The sequence below is a fragment of the Chenopodium quinoa genome, unplaced genomic scaffold (genome assembly GCF_001683475.1).
Source record: "Chenopodium quinoa cultivar QQ74 unplaced genomic scaffold, ASM168347v1, whole genome shotgun sequence".
NCBI lineage: Eukaryota > Viridiplantae > Streptophyta > Magnoliopsida > Caryophyllales > Amaranthaceae > Chenopodium > Chenopodium quinoa.
Genome location: NW_018743033.1, coordinates 2,088,227 through 2,100,632, shown reverse-complemented (window position 1 = coordinate 2,100,632; position 12,406 = coordinate 2,088,227). Strand labels below are relative to the sequence as shown.

Genomic DNA, 12,406 nt, shown 5'->3' with positions numbered 1-12,406 from the left:
AATGTTCATTTTCTTTAATATGTTCATATATTTTTATGAAATTTTCATTTTATTAGGTGTGGTCCAACTCTTCTATTATTGTATGATAAATTCTCACTTTTAATATACTAATGTTTATAATTATTTTTGACATGCATGTTCATTTTTTATTAATAAAGGCTCTTTTTTTTTACGGTTTCATAATTATTTTTACTCTAAATTTTTATTTTTAAGGTCGTGGCCAAACAATTTTATGGTTATCATGTTTATTTTAATACAAAATTATCATTTTTTTAACATGTTCACTTTTTAAGTACTAAATGTTCATTTTTTTTATATCTTCATTTTTTATTACTGAATCTTCATTTATTTTTATGTGTTCATATTTTTTTATGACATGTTTTTTTTTAGACAGTTGTGCAGCTATTCTAGCTGCACTAAGACTTATTGGAAAAATATTCGAGCCAAATTCCAGAAAATATAATCTAAATCCAACTCCAATTCAGAGGTCTTCTTAGACTTCGAATCCAACTCGACAAAATATATACTTATCTTCTCCTCTCTCCTATCTCCTTTTCTCTTCTAGGGTTTATAAATTTTTGGCCGTTTAGGCCGGAAATAGTCTAATTTTTTTCGGAAATTAGACTATTTCCAACCCTTTAATCTTGTTTTTCTATAGCCTTGCATTTTAGGTTTCAATAAATCTACACGAGTTATTCGTCGTCTCCCTATGGTGGAGTCGTTAATTTTTGTTAGTTTAGTTGTTTGTTTTTCATTAGGGTTTATTTGTGTGTCAGGGCTTGTCAAAAAAGTAACCATCCTTTGCCCTATTATCAGTTCGTTGGTAAACTTTTGTTCGGAATCGTAACGGTTGTCGAATTCTCAAATGCATTCATGCAAATCACATAATAATCATTCTGACGACTACAACAAATCGTTAGACCGTCTCTCCGAAAAGGCTGCATTTTTTAGCGATCTGTGCGAAGGATGTAACACATTGCAAGATCTTTTCAACGATCGTAGTTTTGGTAAAGAAAACTTTTATTTGATTCAATTTTATGTATTTGTTAATTTAAATTTCATTTGTAGATGTCGGATGGCTTTTTATTAATGAATTGATTTTGTTCAAATAAAAAAATATATATACTTATCAAGTGGTATATTGTTAGATTTGTCTCAAAATATACTTTTAAAATGTCTAATTTTTTCTTTTAATAGTTTTTTACTAAAATAAAAAATTTGTCAGAAATCACCTTTAAAAACACTTTTTTTCTTTTTTTTTTTGGTAAAAACATACCTTAATTTAATTTTTTTGCGAGACTACACCTTAGGCCGGAGTCCGAGCAATTGACCATATTTCCGGTGTTGACCACCTCACGTGAGGATCACGTGCTACCACAAAACAAAATCCCTTTAACTTACCCCCCTTTTAGGCAAAAGGGGTTTATCCACAAAGAGATTTTACCAATATAGCAATGCAAGGCATGTTTACTTCACCTTATTTTTGTTGAATTGAGCTGATTATCTATTATATTTCTTCTTTGAAATTATTGATTTTTACTAAATTAAACTTATTTAGTGAACTGAATTTATATTTATTGAACTAAAATTATTTTTACTGAATTAAAATTATATTTATATAATATTATTTTTTAAATGTGAATGAACTGGGCATAAGTATGTAACAACTCACAAACAGCTTCAATGAAAAGATCCTAAAATTAAGGAATCAACATCAAATTTTAACAAAACAATAGCCACCGTTATTTTCTATCATTAAATACCAAAATTATTATAATAATGTATAATTGGACTTGGTTTTCAAAAAAAAAAAAATGTATTATTGGACTTTTTCCAAAGTAATCAATCATGCAGAAATGTAACAAATCAATCACACTAAGGATGCAAATAAAACTCAAATTAAAAAAACAAACGAACACTATTTTCAAGAACAATTATAAAAACAACTTTAATAGTTAAAAAAATCTAACTTAGTCACCTAATTTCCTTATTATTTGAAATAATCTACTAATTATAAACCAAAATGAAAATAAACAAACAGGAATTATGCATCCGACTTGTCCACACCATTAGCATCAATAGGCTTTCTGCATAAGATCATATGCATGGGACTAAATATACCAGCCTAGCCGCCACGTGTAAGATATTCAGCGGTCTTACACAACATATCATGCACATCCACCGTTCCTTTTGGTGCAACTCCTAGGGCAGCAAGAACCGTTACCATAATATGGTTCCTCCAATACGCAATCCGACCCATTTTTAGCCGGTTCCACCACGGGTGCTTTGTTGCCAAATCTCTTTCGTCCACCACCTCGAACCCCACCTTTTTTGCTATAGCCGTGATGTCGGTGTAGCTCCTAAGCCCCGGCAACGCGTCCCCTCTCTCGATCCCTTGGATAATGTCACGGTGTTCACTATTGTTAGGATTTAATTTTTTAGTTGTGACCCATTCGTATGACATGTAGAGGGACCCGGGTTTTAAAACCCGAAATACCTCAGTTTACACGTCTTCTAATTTTGGAGCGTGACATGTGGCTTCGATGGAGTACGCCCCATCGAAGCTATTATTATTAAAAGGCATTTCAAGAAAATTACCAAGGACTACCTCACAAAGTGAGTCTAGTCCGGCCTTTTTATTGTGCAATTTAGCACGGTTAACTTGGTATTCATTAATAGTTATCCCAACCACATTAGAGCGGGAGTGGGCAGCTATTGCCCGCATAGGCCCGCCCACTCCGCAACCAACATCAAGGATTTTTTTCCCAGGGGAGACCTTGATTAAATCCACAGCCATCTCTTCATGTAAACGAGTGGCGTCGCGGTGAGACTTTCCGGGGATGGAAGGGGAGAAATGGAAACTTTGTCCCCAACACCACTCGTAAATATCCGTTACGAGGTTGTAGAATGTGTCGACAAAGTCAGGAACCTTTTCAACCGTATCGATCTCCTTAGGAGAGCGGAAGAAAGACCAGTATTGGCGGTACTTCTCTTGGATCTTCTCTCCAGAGATTGCGCCGCCGGTGAGATGGATGAGTGGTTTGCCTTTCTGTTCAGCTGCTCCATGGATGTTTATGAACCAGTAGAGTGCTCTGAAGACGAGGCCGGCTGTGCAAAGTAGTGTTGTGGAATCCATGATGGTGTGGTGGTAGGGAGAAGTTAGAGTGAGAGAAAAATGGAGATATAGAGTATTCCTTATATGAGAGAATAAGAGGAGTTTAAAAAAATAAGGAGAGTAAAATATGGGTGTGTTTAAGACTTATTAAAAAGTCAAATCTGTATACATAAAAAAAATGTAGCCTTTGTTATAGGGGTAAATCTTAGCCTTTCAATTTTGTAGGATTATCTTTTAAATATATTTGTTTGATGACCATGAAATTATGAAAGATAAAGACTTGATATAATAATCGTTTCTTTGATTTAATTATTTTGGTTTGACCATAAAAAAAATTGAAATTATATAAATGATTTATTTGATAACTGTCTTCTTTTTATCATCTCATTGATCACTATCATCATATATTCCTTTAGGATGATTCATTGATTTGGCTATCTAGTTCAAATTCAAAAATTATGTAAAAAAAAAAACATTATTATATTCATTAAGTTGAAGTTAAAGATTATTGATCGACAGAAGAAGTATCCAACTTTAATAAATTCCGAGATCCTAATAATATAAAATAATTTCAATGCCATCAATAATACATGCATGATCAGACAAGGTTGTACAAAAATTCAAAAACAAAACTCGACCTACCCAACAACGTACAAAGTTTTGTAGTTAGTGATGGATTTACCATTCTAATTAAGATTAATATTAATAACAAAACAAATTTCAAGAAAGGCTTGAACAAATCATAGACCTAAAGAGGCAGTATTAAATTAGCAGCTATAAAGTCCATCCTTCTAATGCAATAAAATGAAGCATCCCAAACTTCCACTCAAAAATAAAGTACCCTAAACTCAAGACAATCGATGACAATGAAGTTGATATCAGAGTAGCCGATATAGGAACACTAGCATTGTCCATCCTTAGCAACATGCCCTCAATCACCGGAAAACTCATGATCAACACGTACGATGAGAAGAACACTTGAGCAAACAATGCATCCCAACTTTGATCAAAAATCACTCTTGCTAGTCCACCAACAAAGCAGAAGAGATTTAAGGTAACTACGGTCACAATCGGGACAAGGAACATGTATGATGTACGGAAGTCATACTTGCCAATTTGATACCATTTTGTTGTATCATCATCTTCAACTTTATTGGTAGGTATAAAACTTGCCTCTCGGATTCCCAACTTTGCCATGACACACTCTAGAGTTCCGTAAGCATAGCATGTTACATCTTTTATAATCGATATCCTTTGCTCGTTGAACCAAGAACTTATTGAGCCTCCGCTAAGGCAAATAACCTCATATAGGTGCTTTAGTTGTGATGATATGAAAACATAAGAAAACGCTACGAAGAATGGATCTGAAACCTACATTCACATATATGAGCAATCAAAATGAATAACTAAGATATTTTAGTAATATATGTTAGATTTAATTCGTGTACTTAATTACCTTAGGGTATAAAGGGATTCCATAGAAGAAACAAGTTGGAGGAACAATAGCAAAACATGAAACCGGCAAAAATTCAAGGGACAAGAATGAAATCGATGAGTACAGCATCTGCTGAAAAATATGCATTCTTGATGTACTGTAAAACAGAGGACAATAATTGGACAGACCAAGTTGAAGAAGCCCTGCAGTCCATCTGGATAATTGAATCAGTGCTTGATCCAGATTCGTTGTAGCGGAACCTAAGAACTGAGGCCTTGATGGATTCAAGTAAACAGACCTCCATCCTTTGCTTTGTAGGATAAAAGAAGTCATCACATCTTCCACCACTGACTCGTAGTTAAACCCAATCTGCACACGACGACAAACCCACATAGCATAGCTTTGTCAATCAACAATTGAGCTTAATTATGTTACTAGATTTTCTACATGTATGTAACATAATGAAAGAATTCAATACATTTATCACATCTATGGAGTACTATAAAAAAAGTTGTTTGCGCAAAATATTGGCATATCATAACAAGTTGGACAGTGTGACAACTGATTCCGAATGGATGTAAATTTAACATGTAAAGATGGAGTAAAATAAAATGTCTATGCTTTTTGAGTTTTACATTTTACGCTGACATATAACTTGCCTTTTTACCCCATTGTGTGCTCTCTTCATAAGTGCAAGAGGCTAAGGATTGAGCTTCTTGTAGATAATCAGAGGAAATTTGCTCTTCTTTGATTGCATTTGGTTTGCAGCTTTTTACAAGAGATTTAAGGAACTCATTTGAAGGACCAAAAGTCTCTTTCAGTTCTTTGATGTCATTACCTTTAAGAAATAAACAATAATGTCATGTTTTTGAACAATAATGTACAAATTTTAAATAAGACTGTCTTATCATCATAAGACCACCTTGTGGTATAGATGGGTTTTCCTATAATGGTAAACAATATTCATGAATTTTAACAAAGTAGAGGAAATTAAAAACGAACAAACCATGGTTTACATCGATGTCTGCGCCAAACAAGGCCTTCCGCTTAATGTAAAAATTTGAACCAGATAGAGTTGGCCCTTGAAGTCCATCCATCCCTGACCAAAGCACCTAAAGTATACCATTGAACTTGATTAAATTTATTTTTTTTTAAAATTCAGAAACACAACTAATTAAAAAAAACTCGCTCCTTCCTTTCTCTTTTTGTTCCACTCAACATATTATGCAGTTTCCAATTTACATGTTTGACTAACTATGTCCTACATCAAGCAATATGCCAATAGTGTAAATTATGTAAAGTTATTATTTGAATTCTACACATTAAAATGGATCGATCTAACCGTACACAATACTGGGGTACAACATGTAAATTACAAAATATGGTCATAGACAGCTTTTTTAATTTGACTCCATGAATTGTAAGTGGTCAACAGAACCAAAAAATCAAGGGAGCAATTAAAAGGTAAATTTAGATCGATGTACTTACCGGCCATGCTACTCTCATCTGACTGTCATAGATGTCACTGTGACTGATGTTATGGAACTTTTGAGGATATTGAACCCAACCTAACGAAGAAGAACTCTTTGGATCAAGGTGAAAACACATTGCTTGGCGTGCCGAAATCGGGTCATTGCAGTACATGTCGCAGTCTAGGACTAAGATATAGGGAGAATTACTGAATGTGCTTGAAACCCTTAGCTTTAATTCATGCACAAACACACAAAGTTTGTGTAAAATGCATTGATATTGTTATTATAATCATGCAATAAGTAACAATTCTTATGCAAGTATAATACTATAGTTTACCAGAGAATTAAGAGCTCCAGCTTTGAAGTGATGTGGATGAGTAGGTCTTTTTTCACGAGCAAGGTATACAAGTGGAGGCATTGGGATACTTTCTTGATTTATTGTTGCAGCATCATCTTCTAAAATATTCTCATTTATTACCTGACATGTAATTCCAATTTTTCTCCAAATTAAGATTTATAATTTGTGAACTTCGTCATGAAATTGGAGATAAACCATGTTTCAAGCAGAACATCAACCATGAAACCAAAGAACAATAAATGTAATACAAAATATCATGAACCCCGATGAACATATAACATCATCTTAGTTATATATAAGACTTATGTTCATTGGAGTTTTCTTTAGTTTTAAACTTGATGTTCAACGAATGCACTATAAATATGGCTCCACTGTCATATTTTCAAAGTACAAGGGCTAAATGGTAAAAAAAAAAAAAAAAAAAAGAAAAAAGGAGGGAGCCCCAGTTCCTCATCATGAGGAACGCTTTTGCTCCTCATAATGACATTTTGGAAAATAATGTGATGTTTTTTACTAGTGGAGACCGCCTGTCAATTTTGGGTGGACCTCTCTGCTCTTGACACATACTCCATAAGGAACAAAACTTGTTTCTCACAGTGAGGAACAGGGAATTACTCAAAAAAAAGGGATAAAGTAAAACCTGTATAAGGGCTGGATGATCAAATGAATTTCCCTTAGCATATTTATCCTTCCAGTTGACCACTCGCTGCTTGAAACTCTCATATTTATCCTACATACATATCATCATCATCATCATCATATAATCCTTTTGATTAGTGAAGAAACCTTATAATTATAATTAACAAAAAATAAAGAACTAACCTTGATTATATTTCTATCTTCAATAAACTCCCTACTTTGACTTACTTCTTGTGAATCCTCAAAATAAGCTTGAGGACATATTTGCTTAATATTATACCTCTTACAAAATGGTAACCACCAAGTCGCGAAAACCCAAGCCTCTTTCATACCATTTAAAGTAACAGATGCACCTCCATCATCAGATAAATAAACACTCAAACTTTCACTAGGATAATCTAAGCACATAGCCGATACAACGGTGTTCATAACCTTAAATGTAGGCTCTCTATTATGATCAGTAGTACATATGAAAACGTCGAGTCCAGGTAATTCCTCATCCTTAGGCAACTTCTCGGGAAAGACCGTTCGAGTAACTGGCCGCCAGTAAAAGGGTTGCCTGAGAATCCACATGAATGAGAACATAACCTCGGTTGAAAATATAACAATCCATGGCAACATAGGTACACCATTTTTGTTGACAAAAAAGGCTGTTCTATAGTAGAATATGGCTATTAAGGCTATTATATGAAAAATGATATATGTTCGATTAAGGATTGCTCTTAGTTTGTAAACATGGCAATGGTGAAGAGGGTGATTTTGAGAGTTCGCCATTTGATTAGATTTTCAAAATTGGAAGAACATGAGTATTCTTAGCTTGCTCCCTAGATAGAGATTTTACTGATATAATAAGGATAGATGCCAAAAAAATAAGAATATATAATAAGGATAAATATGAAGAACAATTCCAAGATTAACAACTTTATTATCTCGAAAAAAAAAGAAACCTTAATAATCAGCAAAACAACTTTGGAAAGTTGAACGAACTCATCAAGTCCAAGTTTCAAGTATCATGTTAATTTTGTGTAGGAATTGTTTATTATAAGTTCCGTACCGTTCGACTAACGAACTCTAGACAGAACAAAGCGAGAAACTAGTGAATGAGAAAATTATGGGGTAACAAATTTACTTGGAGTTACACTACAACTAATTACATACTCTTATAGCGTATATGACTCAAATCACAACTATCAAATGATCTAGTTTGGGGAAAAAAATAAAGGACAGTGAGTTTATTAATTTTTCTTATTCTTTTATTGAACTTAATAACAACATCTCAAACGGTAAGTTGTAAGATACTGCAGCTTACCTTGCCCGTCTACTTTTAAACAACAATACTTTCTAGATACAAAGTATTTTAAATTGTAAGCTTTAGACAATAATGTAGCTTGACAACAATTTTAAATATACGAAGTATAATATAAATTTTATGTTACATATGTTACACTTTAAGGCCCCGTTTGGTTTTGATGTTAAATGTTTTTATGGAAAATGATTTTCCTTTTTTTTCCCCATTTTTCTTTTGTTTGGTTTGTGAAAGGGTGGAAATCAATTTTCGGTTTTCCCAATAGGCCAATGGTGGAATATTGTATCTTTAATGATGGAAAACATTTTCCTTTACAAAACAACAGAAGCCACATTTTCCTTCCTCATCCTTACCTCATTTTTACTTCCCACTCATCCATCCTCACATTGCCACTCCTATTTTTTTTATTTCTGAACTTTTCTTATATGCAACCAAACAAAGGACAACTAATTGTATTTGTGCTTTTTCTTGAAATATGTTTTCCATAGAAACTATTTTTCATTGAAAATGTTTTATATCATACCAAACAGGGCCTAAGTAAAGCTAGGTTTTTTTATTCTTTAATCAAGTTAGTATGTAGCTAGTTTAAGCTACAATCTGGAAGTTACAATTTTTTGTTAATTGAATAAGGTCTTAATTAAATAAGGTCCTTATCAGTAGTTTCAGTACCTTTGGAGTTGCTCTTCTAAACTCAACCTTTCAATGAATGAACAAATTTCATGTTTCCTCGAATTATTCCATTTTTTCTCTGATGATAACTAATAAAAACAAACATTATCGACAAGCCTTTATATCCATTGTATATAAGGCTTGCATGTTTGGTGAATAATTGAACTCTCTATTAGTTTGCACTCTCTCTCAAACAAAAAAAAAAAAAAAAAAAAAAATAATAATAATAATAATAATAATAATAATATTAAAGCTCTCAAGTTTCACAGTCAAGCAACAACAAAGTATCTTCCTTGATGTCTCTGTTTGCACTTGGCCTGTTGACAGTGATCATAATTAGCATCACAAATCTTCTGCTTTACAAATGGTGGAAACCAAAACACAAAGCCAATCTCCCACCCGGTTCGATGGGATGGCCTCTTATTGGTGAAAGTTTTCAATTTTTTAGCTCTAATACATCCTTTGACATACCTCCTTTTGTCAAACAAAGGATGATCAGGTATATATGTCAACGCAAACACTAAGTTTAGTATTACTTTCTCCGTTTTAGTAATATTGCATCCTTTCTAAATGACGTACTCCTTCCGTATTTCATTACTAAACTATGTAAGAATCTCTCATATTCATTCATTAACATATCCTGTGACTGTCATATTCAGGTATGGTCCAATTTTCAAAACCAGTATAGTGGGTAACCCACTTATAGTGTCTGCAGATCAAGAGCTGAACTACATCATATTCCAGCAAGAGGGTCAATCTTTTCAAAGTTGGTATCCAGACACATTCATTGAAATCTTCGGACGCCAAAATATTGGTTCCCTAGATGGATTCATGTACAAATATCTGAAAAACATGGTGCTGAGTCTGTTTGGTACAGAAAGCCTAAAGAATATGATATCTGAAGTTGAAGTTGCAGTACTTAAACATCTACATCAGTGGTGCAGAATGGACTCAGTTGAGCTCAAAGATGCAACAGCGAGGGTAATTAATTAAATTGTCATAACCAAGCAAGGGTTGGTGTAGTTGGTTCGGGATTCTCCTTGTAACCTTGAGGTCACAAGGTTGAATCATCCCAGCTACGGTACTTGGGGGTGAGGATTCTGAGGACCCCTTACGGCCTTACCCTTCCTCCTCACTTCCAAGTGTCTGGACCAACAAAACCATGTGGGTTGAGATCTAGTCCGCACTAATAATGATTGTTTAAGTTTATGTCTTGTATTATGTATGCAGATGATATTTAATCTGACAGCGGAGAAGCTAATCAGTCATGATCCCGAAAGCGCTTCAGAGAATATAAGGGAGAACTTTGTCGATTTTATGAAGGGATTAGTATCCTTTCCCATAAACATTCCTGGCACAACATACCACAAGTGCTTACAAGTAATTTTGCATTTCACAAAATCTATTTCAAACAAATCTTCCAACTAATAAACAAAATAAATAAATAACTTTGAAAAACTTAAATTTTTATTATAAGGAAGAAAGAAGGCAATGAAAATGTTGAAACAATTAATTCAAGAAAGAAGGATGAACCCAAGAAAACAGAACAAGGACTTTTTTGATTTTGTCCTAGAGGAGTTATCTAAAGAAAGAACCCTTCTAACCGAGGGGATTGCTTTAGATCTTATGTTTGTTCTCCTCTTTGCAAGCTATGAAACGACATCACAGGCAGTCACATTAGCTATGAAATATCTTACAGACAACCCTTTAGTGCTACAAACAGTGACGGTATGTAATAATCTTACCATTCTATTTTTCACCTTAATCTAATTGAATATTTAGACATACCATTATAAATTCACACGTTGTCAAATGAATTAACAGGAAGAACATGAATCAATTCTGAAGAGTAGACAAAATTTGGATTCTCAACTCTCATGGAAAGAGTACAAGTCAATGACTTTTACTTTTAAGGTTTGTTAAGGCCTCCTAATTTATTTGTAACATGTTTTAATTTCCATCACTTTAATATATGAAAGCCTAATAAAATATACTTCGTATTAGATTGGCTGAATTTAATGTTTTATTTGCAGTTCATCAACGAAACAGTAAGGCATGGAAACATAGTTCCGGGAATTTACAGAAAAGCTCTTAAAGATGTCAGCTTCAAGGGTATGTTTCTGAAGTGCTTTGTACTTTGTTCAATTAAATTTTGTGAGATTTATCATAAGTCAATAACTAATTTGCATGCCTAATATGTATGTTGGCCTTAAAACACTACAAACAATAGGTCACATGTTCAAGTCTACCTACCTCCGTTTGTAATTGGATAAAATGTACTAATACAATGCTAAACTAAACTCTGTTACACAACTTAAAATATCACCGAATATCCTTTTCAACATAATTATATATAATCATTCAAGCCCTACTTTTCTTATTGGAAAATAAGTCAAATCTATACAATTCCTGAACATACATGTTTAAGGCTAGTTGATTGGTTGTACTTAGGCTATACAATTCCGGCGGGTTGGGCTGTGATGGTTTGTCCTCCAGCAGTACACTTAAATCCTGATATTTACGAAAATCCCCTCGACTTCAATCCATGGAGATGGGAGGTACGTACCATACATGCACCAAATTCTTACTGTCATTTCTTAGGAAGATAACAACAATACAAATAAAGCACGAACTATATTGGCATACAGGGAGGAGAAATAAATGGAGCATCCAAACATTTCATGGCTTTTGGAGGAGGTATGAGATTTTGTATCGGTGCAGATTTTAGCAAGGTACAAATGGCTGTGTTTCTACACTACTTAGTTACCAACTGCAGGTAAAGGCAAACTTATACTTGTATATATAATCCATTCGTCTTTATAATAAGTTTTAAAGTCCATATCGCGTTTGTAATTTCAGGTGGCAGCAAATAAAAGGAGGGAACATACTTCGGACTCCAGGCTTACAGTTTCCTGATGGCTTTCATGTTCGTTTTTCTGCAAAGAGTTCATCGGTTAAAGGGCAAATTTAGAAATGCACTATGAATTCAGTACGGAGTATATGTGCTACATATTACTTCTTATAAATCAGCTATTGATTTGATTTTATGTAATTACATATAGGATTTTTGTTTTAATTGAATTGTTAATATATAAAATAAAGTACGTCTCAATTCATTCTCCTTGGCTAAAATTAGCAAATAACAAATTTCACCTAATTAAATTATTATCCATGAAAAATAATATGATCTTGGTGATGCAATAACTAGGTGGAATGATAGCAATTGCAAATTCTGCTCTTACCTGTAATATAAATTCTAATATTTCTTTCAATGTTGTAATAATCCTACTAGCTAATAAAACAACCCCTTCTATAATTCACCATTAATCTATTATAGCCTTTTAACACACACACACAAAAAAAAAAAAAAAAAAAAAAAAAAAAAAAAAGGCATTATTGCAGATAGGTAATA

At 33.4% G+C, this 12,406-nt stretch overlaps 2 protein-coding genes and 1 pseudogene across 2 annotated transcripts; 1 reads left to right on the top strand and 2 right to left on the bottom strand.

Moving 5' to 3' along the window:
- Positions 1-1,631: 1,631 nt before the first annotated feature.
- Positions 1,632-3,305, bottom strand: LOC110730470 (annotated as a pseudogene).
- Positions 3,306-3,553: 248 nt separating this feature from the next.
- On the bottom strand, positions 3,554-7,799 carry LOC110730469 (cellulose synthase-like protein G2). The gene is made up of 8 exons (XM_021910269.1): positions 7,203-7,799; positions 7,021-7,110; positions 6,360-6,500; positions 6,039-6,251; positions 5,557-5,662; positions 5,210-5,388; positions 4,572-4,919; positions 3,554-4,486 (listed from the first exon to the last, which is right to left on the bottom strand). Exons 1-8 carry the CDS (start codon positions 7,791-7,793, stop codon positions 3,890-3,892), a joined length of 2,265 nt encoding a protein of 754 aa, XP_021765961.1. The 5' UTR covers positions 7,794-7,799; the 3' UTR covers positions 3,554-3,889.
- Positions 7,800-8,525: 726 nt separating this feature from the next.
- On the top strand, positions 8,526-12,347 carry LOC110730568 (cytochrome P450 87A3-like). Its single transcript, XM_021910392.1, has 9 exons — positions 8,526-9,493; positions 9,654-9,975; positions 10,225-10,372; positions 10,469-10,722; positions 10,819-10,908; positions 11,028-11,106; positions 11,446-11,552; positions 11,643-11,770; positions 11,854-12,347. The coding sequence occupies exons 1-9, from the start codon at positions 9,291-9,293 to the stop codon at positions 11,963-11,965; spliced, it is 1,443 nt and encodes a 480-aa protein (XP_021766084.1). The 5' UTR covers positions 8,526-9,290; the 3' UTR covers positions 11,966-12,347.
- The last annotated feature ends 59 nt before the right edge of the window (positions 12,348-12,406 follow it).

What these genes read in the sequence shown, in the direction of transcription:
- LOC110730469 (XM_021910269.1), bottom strand. Translation starts at nt 7,793, where the DNA reads ATGGCGAACTCTCAAAATCACCCTCTTCACCATTGCCATGTTTACAAA. An exon ending in AAGATAGAAATATAATCAAG is followed by an intron (nt 7,111 to 7,202) that starts GTTAGTTCTTTA and finishes ATATGTATGTAG; the next exon opens with GATAAATATGAGAGTTTCAA. An exon ending in ATCATCCAGCCCTTATACAG is followed by an intron (nt 6,501 to 7,020) that starts GTTTTACTTTAT and finishes ATTACATGTCAG; the next exon opens with GTAATAAATGAGAATATTTT.
- LOC110730568 (XM_021910392.1), top strand. Translation starts at nt 9,291, where the DNA reads ATGTCTCTGTTTGCACTTGGCCTGTTGACAGTGATCATAATTAGCATC. An exon ending in TCAAAGATGCAACAGCGAGG is followed by an intron (nt 9,976 to 10,224) that starts GTAATTAATTAA and finishes TTATGTATGCAG; the next exon opens with ATGATATTTAATCTGACAGC. An exon ending in TACTTAGTTACCAACTGCAG is followed by an intron (nt 11,771 to 11,853) that starts GTAAAGGCAAAC and finishes TTGTAATTTCAG; the next exon opens with GTGGCAGCAAATAAAAGGAG.